The 11,582-nt window shown below is 38.3% G+C and overlaps 1 protein-coding gene across 1 annotated transcript; it reads left to right on the plus strand.

Annotated features, from left to right (window-relative positions):
* The first annotated feature begins 397 nt into the window (after positions 1–397).
* LOC138181264 (bestrophin-2) lies at positions 398–11,285 on the plus strand. The gene is made up of 8 exons (XM_069115987.1): positions 398–3,394; positions 6,337–6,657; positions 7,211–7,544; positions 7,645–7,866; positions 8,058–8,356; positions 8,587–8,807; positions 8,909–9,176; positions 9,254–11,285. Exons 1-8 carry the CDS (start codon positions 3,324–3,326, stop codon positions 9,597–9,599), a joined length of 2,082 nt encoding a protein of 693 aa, XP_068972088.1. The 5' UTR covers positions 398–3,323; the 3' UTR covers positions 9,600–11,285.
* The last annotated feature ends 297 nt before the right edge of the window (positions 11,286–11,582 follow it).

Consider the following 11,582-nt stretch of genomic DNA (forward strand, 5'->3'; position numbering starts at 1 on the left):
AATTTTGTTGATGACGCGTTTCAAATATTTAGTCAACTCCGATTGCTTCTATAGCACTTTTAAACATGACTATCATTTGGAATATTGAACGAACTCACCAGAGTTATGTATTTGCGCGAAATACGAATATTTTCATTAATTACGTCTTATTTCCGGAATAGTCATATTATTCCTTTACTTCGTCTTTATGTTATTTAATTTTTAGTGGGTTAAACATAATTTCAGTAGAGTGATTTTTCAACGGTTGATGAGCACCACTGGTCGATGCGGAAACACGAGGTATGATGGGGATAGGATTGAAAGGCGAGTGGTGCGGCACCGGGGGATCTTTTGGCGTGCTGCGGCAACGACTAGTCTCAGCCACATATTCAGTATTCTTTCTATAAAAGACAGGTAGAGTTTGCGTGTACGATACTCTTGGCGCTTGATTGGTCGCGATTGTGCCTAGTGCTCGGGAAACTCACGACCAGCTGTGCTTCGAATTCCGTAAAATGAATTTCGTTGTACGAAGCGTGCGCAGGGTAGAAGGACAAAGTGGGGCGTAGGACGAGCTCAAGGATCTTTTGAGCGTCGCTCTGTTCCTTTGTCATGAAATTACGGCTTAACGCTCGAAGATACGGTACCCGAAATTTTTGACTTAAACAGTTCTGTTACCGAATCTCTTCTGCGTTAGTTCAGTTTTATCAAATCAATGAAATGTTTCGTTTCAGTGTTACAAAGATCTCATGTTTTTAGAGTAGTCAACAAAGAAATTTCCAACTCACGTGATAAGAAGAAGGATCGCTTTACGTCAACAAAGAACATGCGAATTTTGTGAAGATACAGTGAATCATGAATCTTTAAATTGTGATTGAATTTAAAAAACTATTTTTATCGTTACTGAATAATTTTTTTTACATTTTGAAGCAAAAATATTTATTTCCATCCGTGTGTGGTGTTGACACTGGTGATAATCCTGGTCCTGTTCCGTGTTACCTGCTTGATAATGCATTGCGTGTAGATACAATAAACGAGCTACGTCAGAAACATTAATTCGTTGCACATGTATGTTCCATGCTTTCCCCTCTGCGTCATTCTGGTTTCTCCAGAGTGACTATGCATACACGTGCTCGTTGCGTTTACAAGGACAAAATTAGAACCTTTCAAAGGTAGTGTCAAAAGTGGTGATCAATATCACGCTTTTCACAGATGCATAAATGACCTGACACTTTTTAAATATATCGATCGCATGTACCAATTGACTTTTTATGCTCTAGTACTAACAATTTTTCTATCAAACAGCCGAGTTTCGAAAAATTCTAGTGCAAACTTATTGCTCATTTGTAAAATCCGCGAAATACAGGTGAAACGATGGCCGTTAATGCGGTATAACAAATTCATACACAATATTGGAAAGATAACATTTATCAGTCTGCTACCATTAATCTAATAAAGGGATGCTTGTAGAGGGACATCTACAACCTTATCACGGTGTCGAGTGCAGACAGAATAAAGTCCCTATGTGATTCTGTGCGAGCGATATCGAAAGTACTTTAGATGAAACCCTAATGTCGAATACGAATACAATTAATTCCAAAGATAAAACTTATCGTAACATTCAGAAACCAGTGGACATACTAAAAATAAGGAAAGTAACATTTTATGCTTCTATTCGAAGAAGTTCTATACCAAGGATGTAAAGCAGGTCGGCGGCACGATAACAGACTACTTACCTATAACGCGATAACGATCCACGTACAAGGTTACAAGTCAAGCTTACCATTGCGATTACTGCAATGTGCTGTTAACAAGGAACGGATAGAAAACGCATCTTGCGTAAAGCTTGTGAAATATAGAACGCAAATGAGTCATTGCACCGAGAACGGAAGTGAACAAAGGCTTGGTCATTTGGCATAGATCGTTAGTGGGGATCAGATTTAGAAAATAATATGGTGATCGAACGAATGCAATTTGATAGGAGGTGTGCCTCGGGTGTTTGAGGAAGATCGGAATGAACGGTTAAACTTGTCTATCGCGTACGATTTCCGCGTGACTTTTTACTTGGAAGATGAGTGATGCGATGATCAAACATACCACATAGCACGCGCTTTGTTCTTTGTGTATTATTGAATTTTTACTAAGTGATTTCTATATAAAGAAAGAGATAAGACTGGTATCAAAGACTGATGTTATAAAATATGTTTGTTTTTTAATACCAGTAAGGTATCGATAACGAGCGTCGATTACCACTTTCATCGACGTATCTGGCATTCTAAGCTCACCTGTGGAACTTGCTAAGACGAAGATAAATCGTAACGTTTCGGTATTACCTCCAACCGGGCGGCTTTTCAAACGTATTATCGGTGTTCTTGAGCGCGAACGTATACCGGAAACGACGTTCGAATTGTCAACGACTCGATGAAAGGAGCCAGTGAAGTGCCAGTGAATTATCGATAATACATACGACGACAAGCACCATTGTGTTAACAGCTTAAGGATAATAGTAGCTCTAAACGACTAGAGGTGTAACAACGAGGTATTTAATAGTCATGTACCAACGATAACGTGTTACAGTAGGATACTATACGAAATCATTTTACTTGTTCAACGAAAATAATCATTTTTATCGAAGAAAGAAGGGGAGCGAAATCGCGGCGACTCGATACAGTGTCAACATAATTTGTAGGATTGCATCGACCATTTTTCTTTTCCTTCGAACGGCGGGTTCTATGAATATCTGCCGTCCCTTCCTAATAGAGCGCACCGGGAAGAGAGGAAGAGTAGCATGTGAGAAGTGAATCGAAAAGAAAACTAACGAAAGCGCGGTAAATTGAAAGTGCGTGGCGTAACTAACAAAGTATCGTGTTAATTGTTAAAATATTTTGTACCTCGTTAATTGATATCGTGATTGCCGTCATCTCTTTCTAATAGAGCGTACCGCGAGGACGTTGGCACGTGAAAGATTCCAAACGAAAAGCAATTTCATCGAGTAACGTCGTTTTCGGTGTCGTGCGATTGCAACGAATTACATAATCGATTGACGAAGAGAAAAAGAGACAGCAAGACACGCGTAAAGCACATCGAGAATGACCTTCGCAGCCATCTCGTTTGTCTGTCTATCGTCGAGGGAGAAGAACCCAGAGATAAAGTGGTACGCGATTTAATTAATAACTTGTCGTAATTGTCAGACGGGAAAAAGGTGAAAGAAAAGGATGCGATACGCGTGTCAGCAGAGATGATTTTAGCGAGACGACGTTCTAGCGAGAATATCGGTGAGATCTTCTTCTAAAAGAACTGCAGTTGGTTATGCCGTGTTTCTCAGCACAGCAGGTGTATCGTGAGAGATGACAGTCACTTATACTGCCGAAGTCGCTACCTGCAGAGGTCTCGGTTGCTTCCTAAAATTACTCCTAAGGTAAGCAGTTTAGGTTTAGCTCGTCCGTTCAGTCGACACTATTGCATGCAGTTAAGAAGACCGTTGATAAGTTATATCTGTTGTAGTTTATTTTTACTTTGTCCTGTTTACGTTGTCAATTTTGACAGCGACATTCGTTCTATTTAACTTTCATACGTTAGCCTGATATTTTCTTTCGTTGAAAATGATTCGTGTTCACTAGACGCTCGATAGATAGTATACTATCGGTACTTGATAGATAAACGTAAGATTTTCAGATACAAAGGCGTAGCTTGTTAATGGATCGTAATCTTTCCCGACGATTCTTTTTGATTTTGCACGCGATTATTTATCAGCTATCATGTTTGAATAATATTTTCAATTCTTCCGTCATAGCGTTCCGCGAAAAAACGCGTCACGTGTACGTACGTGAAGGATATCAAGGAGAATCGTAACCAAGGTTGGATACATCTCGACAATTCTAGTTACGTACATATACCGATGAGACCTGTAGGAAGATCGTATCGTTCATTTTTCAATATTTACGTTATACTTTTCATATGCTATCGGTTATTTTCTAATGCCTAATGGATTATTATTCTTATCCAATGAGAACCGTTTGTTTCGTCGATTCTAAGACAAATTGTATATAGAATATCGAGGAAGATTTATTCCATTTTTCACTTGACCTGTGGTCGTTGACCTTTCTATTATTATTTCAATTACGCTATATCCGTACTCGGATGCGGTGTTTCAACTGTTCGAAGCTCGTCACGTGCAAGCCATGCTTTAAATTACGCGCGTTACTCGTTTGCTCTTCGAAGAATGTAATATATTGTATTTGCAGTTACTCCATTGTCTGTCCGATGATACTATTTGTCTGAATCGTATTTATTGTGACACGAGATTGGGGTTAATGTCTTATTAATTGAACTCTTGCTACTTACGAACGTGAGCCTTTATTTTGCAATTGAGTAAGAAACGAATTAATTATCACGTCATTGCATAAATAATATCCTTGGCAGATGTTTTGTCGTCAGTTCTCTTTCAAAAACGGTGAAAATAACGTTAAATACAACGCAAAATAGAACGAATATAGATTATTACGTGTAACTGATTTTATTCCCTAAATGTAGCACGGGCTATTTTCTACGTTTATAGCACGAGCAAATTTGAATTCTCGTTTTAAAGCTACCAACATTATATATATGTATATAAACACGACGTTACTTGTAGACGTCCTGATGTTATTGAACTCCGGTTGTACGAGTTCTTTGTTTCCTGACGACTCGAGATAAACGAATTTCTACTGTATCTTCCAATTTTCTTCATCTTGAAAGATTCGTTAAAATGTCGATCCTGCTATGGGAAAATCGACGCGATAAAGATACTCAAGTAGTCTTGGTTTAGTCGCCTTTTAGTATTCATAGAGCGTCGTTCTACCTTATTCATTAGCGGAACGTTTATCGCGATAACAGATCTCTTACGACGATCCGACGACCTGCAGCCGTATTTAACGAAATGTTTCACGCTCAAGAATATTTTCGATTATGCATCACCGTCGAAAATAAGGTACAATTGCGTAGACTGTAAACTATATGTCTTTGAAGTCTGCAATAAGACCATAGTTCGTCAGAGAGATTCTACGAATCGACCCGCGTTTATTTCCTCCAGTTTAGTCGTTATCGGGTCACGTTATGTGCAATTGCTTGCGAAACTACTCAAACGCTCGTAGAGATACGATTATACGTTATACGAAACATCTTGAAAGTTCATTGATAATATGACGAGACTGCACTGTCATGACTATATTAATGAATTTTTGAGAGAAAATCTGATAATCGTAGCATAGAATCTGAGAATCAAATCGATATATAGAAATTACATTTTTACGATATTTAGCGCAGGTACGCGTATATTTCGCAGAGATCACGAACGTATTTAGACAGTCAATTATTCATTCTGTTAATAAGACTCGATAATGCCTGGAATTATACAGGGTGGTTGGTAACTGGTGGTACAAGCGGAAAGGGGGTGATTCTAGGCGAAAAAAGAAGTCGAAAATGTAGAATAAAAATTTTTCGTTCGAGGCTTTGTTTTCGAGAAAATCGATTTTGAATTTTCGCTCGGTACGCGTGCGGTACGTTATAACGGATCTCACTGTAAATCGTTGTTTCGATGGAAAAATTAAAAAAAAAAAAAAAATTTTATTCTATATTTTCGACTTCTTTTTTCGCGTAGAATCTTGTACCACCAGTTACCAACCACCCTGTATATACCTATATTTAACATTTACATATATTCAAGATAACTATCAATGTTGTGCTAATCTCTTTACTGAAAATATATTTTCACATTAATAACAAATTTCATCGATATAATCACCACAGACGTGTTTCATTAGCGTGCTAATTTTCAAAGTGTTTCGTACAACATATCCGTACATGCGTACATGCAAGTTGCCTATGGTAAATGTACAAATACTTTAGCGAGCAACTGTATTTCGAACATAATACGATTGCGTGCTCGCGTGTAAACGCTTTACTCACCACTAAGGTGCGAACAATGGAAAATTGTGCGAGACTTCATCGCCCAGGTATCAATTCGCAATCTCAAGGATGATTCGATCGCGAAATTCCTTGGATCTCAACGCGCGGTACAGTCAAGATTAGTCGAGATAAGAAAAAGGGATCTCGTAATTCATCATTGGAACGCACACGATGTATTCCGTGATTAAGCAGAGACCTGCCGGATAATAATCGTTGAATAATCCACTGAATTATCGCGATGGTTTCTCGGAACTAACTACACTAACAGTCTTGAACAGATTCTATGACCTAAAATCGCAGATATCGATTGCACTTTCACAGAAATTGAAAGTGCTTTCAAGAAGTGTGTTTTATTTTTTGTAATTAATCAGCGGCTGTTAAAACGTCTTGCGTTACGTATTGTTTGTTTTCTAGATGGCGAGCAAGCGTGTACAAGCTCGTCTGGTTGGACCTAGCACTTTTCCTCTTCATATATTATTCGCTGTCGAGTATTTACCGACTGATATTGGACGAAGAACAAAAGAAGATATTCGCGGCCATAGTAGCGTACTGCAACGCGTACAGCGATCTAATTCCGCTGTCTTTCGTCCTGGGCTTCTACGTCAGTATTGTTATGACCAGGTGGTGGAATCAATACATGGTGATACCGTGGCCAGACTCAATCGCGGTTTTCGTGTCAGCCACTATTCACGGCAACGACGAGAGAGGTCGACTAATGCGCCGTACTATCGTCAGGTACATAAAATACTGTGCAACAGTCTTTAGCCAATATGATATGAAACAGACACGGAACGATTTAGAGTCTGTCGTAAGAAGAGAGAAAGTCGAAAATAGAAATAACTTGTATGGGATACTAAAAACAAAATGTCAGATATTATAGTTTAGTTCATTTAAAAATTGTATCTGTCGGAGGAGCGAAAGGCGTTCACGTAAAATACTACTTCAAGATGACATCGATTTTTATATACATCCATAAAAAAGCGAAAAATTTTCATTTGGTAAGTGAGCTAACATCTTTGCACAGTACTGTGCACGCTGCTCGTTACTGTGTCACGATAGAACAGTAAGAATCGATTCGATTAAAGTCAAGGAGAGAAGTAATCCAGGTGAACTATTGTACTGGTATAAAAAGTATTTAATTTTCCTTGATACATATATATATATGATATATATATATATATATATAACTGCTTTTCTTTCATTTATATATATATATCATATATATATATATTTCATATATATATATGATATATATATATATATAACAACTGCTTTTCTTTCATTTCAGGTACGTGTGCGTTTGCTTAACGCTAGTACTAGCGATGGTCTCGCCCCGTGTGAAGAAACGATTCCCCACGTTAGAGCACTTCGTAGAGGCGGGTTTGTTGCTGGAGAACGAGCTAGTCATATTCGAAAGTCTGAACACAAAGTTTCCTAAGCCCAGCAAGCATTGGTTACCGATAGTATGGGCGTCAAGTATCGTGACAAGAGCGAGGAAGGAGGGCCGGATTCGTGACGACTTCGCCGTGAAAACATTGATAGACGAGTTAAATAAGTTTCGCGGTCTCTGCGGTAGCCTCATGCACTATGATACTATTAGCGTTCCTTTAGTTTACACTCAGGTGAGCACGTCCAACACGCACCAGAACCATGTACATTTAACATTCGTGCATCCATCGTACCAAGAATTTTAATTTCCTTTTCTGTTCGCGTATTCTGTAGGTAGTTACGTTAGCTGTGTATACGTACTTTTTAACAAGCGTGATGGGTCGGCAGTCGGTGACCGATGCATCGCCGAACATCGATATGTATTTTCCAGTATTCACAACGCTGCAATTCTTTTTTTATATGGGTTGGTTGAAAGTAGCTGAGACTTTGATTAACCCGTTCGGAGAGGACGACGATGATTTTGAAGTCAATTGGATAATCGACAGAAATTTGCAGGTATAATGAAAAGATCACGTGTTCAATCCTTCCGAGATAGATTTTTTCTTTCCACGATGAACCCAATTATACATATAATAGCATACGTTATAATAGACGTTTTAAAATGTATAGTATGTATTGTGCTACTGTTAGCTTTATAAATGTTAATGTATCTTTCATGTATTCTAATTCCATATGTATTGTAAAAGGTGAGCTACCTTATCGTCGATGAGATGCACCACGAGCATCCGGAATTAATCCGCGATCAATATTGGGACGAGATCTTCCCTGCGGAACTTCCGTACACGGCGGCAGCGCAGCCCTTCCGCGAGGAGCATCCGGAGCCATCCACGGCTAGAATTCAGTTATCCGCGGCGCAGCAAGAACTTCAACCATCTTCGGTCAGGATTGATGAAATGGCAGGGGACTATCAACAGAAGTTCCGCCCTGACATGGCCGACGACGCCGCGTCTGGTATACACTTCATAGCGACTGGGAAAATGTCAAGGTTGGTCTTGGAACGATGCTATTTTGTGAATGTTTTATTCCACGCGGTACGGTTTTTTTTGTAAACGCTCATATGCCTAACGCTTAACCAGGAGCGCAACCGAGAGTGGTAAAATAGCGAGGTAATATTATTTGTTTAACGTCTATCTACTGTATAAGTTACGATATCGAGTGCTGAAAATATGCGAAGGTTATTGGGTTATGGAACCGGAAGTATATGTTTACTTGTAGAAGCGCTAGCAGAGTAAGCAATCGGGACCGTACCATGAGCGGAGGCTCCACTCCAAGCATCATCGGAGAATCTCTACCAAGAGTCAACAGCGTCACCAGCGTGCTGAAACGATTATTCAGTAAAGACGATAGACCAGATGGCGGTACATCAAGTGGGACTAAAACACCTGGAAGGCTTGCATCTTCTAGTTCGGCCGCTTCGCTACAAAATAGAGCCGTTGGTAAGTTCAGGTTTCAAATTTTCATAAAACTTCGAGCATATACATATATGTCTGTTTCTCCGGCTAAACTATGTTTGATATGTACTGAAAATTTTAAATAGCAGGAGGAGGCTCGATGAGGATCGGAGTAATCAAGGAAGAAGCGGACGAACAAATGACGTTAACGTCGATGAAGTCGGAGAAGAGACCTCACGTGCAGAGTATATTTTCGCCGGGACCACCACCTCCAAGTGCTCCCGTCGCTGTTCCTGGTATGGAACACTCACGAAATGGAGAGATATTTTCGTGTAGCGCTCCTGTAACTGGTGGTGTGTTAAGGGGAAGTAACGGTGAGATTGTCAACGACAGGAGATACGGGTCTGATTCAAGGTTGATAATCTTCTTTCTAAACGAACCATTTTCTATCTTTTTCATATTGCAAAATGATGAAATTATTCGGATTTTAGAGCACAACGTACTTCACAGTCAGCACGATCGAGCATTGCTTACGAACCAGCAGCCAGCTACATAGACAGTGTTGCGGATGATCTTATAAGCAGCGATAGTTCATCCGCTAGCGTTAACTCCGATGACGAATTTACAAAATTGAAGACAGAAAGAGAAAAGCAGAGGCGTGATAAGGTAGAACGAAGATTAGCTAGGAGCACCAGCGGCCGCAATAACTTAATCAGTGGAAATTCGAAAAGTTCCATAGACAATGAACATCTTCTGTTATCAGATATGGCGAATACTTCGCGTTTGTCTATGACGCAGGGAGATGATAGTAAAACGATCGAAACCGATCGTCTTTAGCGGAACTATTTGTGGCTTTACTTTGAAGTCTAACTTTAATTGCGCAGGATATTAGAGGAGAACTTAAAAAGAAATAAATGCACAAAAGATTTTTACAATGTTTAAATAGAGAGACTACCGATTAGTCGTATGATCGGAGAAAGTACGTGAATTTTGGATCCAATTTTACGACTAACAAGGTTGATTCACATGTTCAAGATTTAATTAAAATATTAGTGTATATACGGATTTTTTATTAGGATGAGATTGAAGGAGTAGAGAGAAATATTTGCTGATAAACGATCTACGAGTTTGATCATAATAATTGACCCTAATCTGAGAAAGTATATAGAGATAATGGAAACATTCCCATCATGAAAAGGGAAAGCTATTCTAAATGATCATGTTTACATATATATAAAATGAACAAAGTTACTGCGCTTGAATTGCTATTGTGATTTTGTGTATATCGTAAACATATTTCCACTTTCGCTGAAGCAAACGAAAGTTCATGTGCTCTATTTTTAGCGATTGGTATGAAAGAAGACCAATGCTTTCTAATAAATATTACTTAAAGATCGTGTAAAAAGATCCAAAGATTACATACGTAAGTGCAAACATCGAAAGTTATTACCGCTGTATTTAACCAGTGGATTTGCTACGCGTACCGGTATACCTCTCACTTCAAATTTTACGTATCAAAGTTGACAATAATTATTGAGTCGTTGTCATCGATTTAAAGCATAATGATACAATTTTATATATTTACATTTAGCAAATGTTACAACATGAATCGTAGCTGCCTCATATGTAAAGAAGAAAACGTATAAAAAATAGAGTTAATGATTTAACTTTTAATCTGTAAATTAAGTAGTTATAAACGTAAACACTGAGAAAACAGTTTCGATTCTATTCTTCTTGTTTTAAAACGTTTCGCAAACTGATCGCTTGTACAAGAAGTTTCCGACAAAATTAGAAGACATTCGGGACGAAGAAGGACCTTTGTACTCTGCGAATTTCAATTATTACGAAGATATTGAAAGTGCCTGTCTTGTGCCTATTCTTATACGATCAAAAAGCGGTATTTAACACTTGTTTATCGTTATATAGCTTACGGTCCTATTGCTTTGCATAATATGTGATCGATGTTACGCTCAAAGTTAGTGCTTTTGTACAGCAACGTGTTCGAGCACGCACATTCCAGAATCAAAGAAATTTAAATTTTAAGAGTGAAAGTCGATGAAACGATCGTACGTCCATAGGATAAATTTAATTTGATATTTTTCTTATGTTCGTACGTACTTATAATGTCGCACACATTTTGAACATACTATATATACATATATGTATAAAAAATAGGAAAAATGAAACTTTCTGTAACTATCCATTAGGCGAAATTTCGAGTCTAGCCAATATAGCAATAAATTTTGTATGTATTTAGAAGAATTAACAAGAAGGTAAAGTACGATTTGTGAATATCCTGTATATCGTGTAAATATGCGTGTACAAAAGCTTATACGTAAGTTCACGCTAGAGAATGTGTCTTTCATTTTGGAATTACATTCCAGAACGCAAATAAATCTGATGGTGCTCATGGCTAAGCGTTTCGTTCAACAGTATTACGGTATCGAAGACGCATGTTCTTGGATTCTCACAGAAAGAGTTGATTTTTTTCTGAATAAAGAAAAGTAAATCACAAACATCAAATGCATTTTCTTCATTTCAAAACGCTCACAAACAGTTTACAATAAAATATATATATATATATATGATATTACGATCGTGCCGAGTAAGCTATTACATTCTATTTTCAATTTTTCAATTATTACAATTAGAATATCGTATATATTAGAACTATCCCTATTAGAAGTTGCTCCAAATAGAACGTTTCAATTTCCCCCCCAGAAAGCGAAAGTTAAGACGGTCGTGAGGTGTCGTGGCGATCGGTCCAATCGTCGAAAGGGAAGGGTATTCGTGCGGGACCGGAAGACATCGGTAGCATTC

Source organism: Bombus flavifrons, chromosome 6 (genome assembly GCF_040668555.2).
Source record: "Bombus flavifrons isolate JBK064 chromosome 6, iyBomFlav1_principal, whole genome shotgun sequence".
NCBI lineage: Eukaryota > Metazoa > Arthropoda > Insecta > Hymenoptera > Apidae > Bombus > Bombus flavifrons.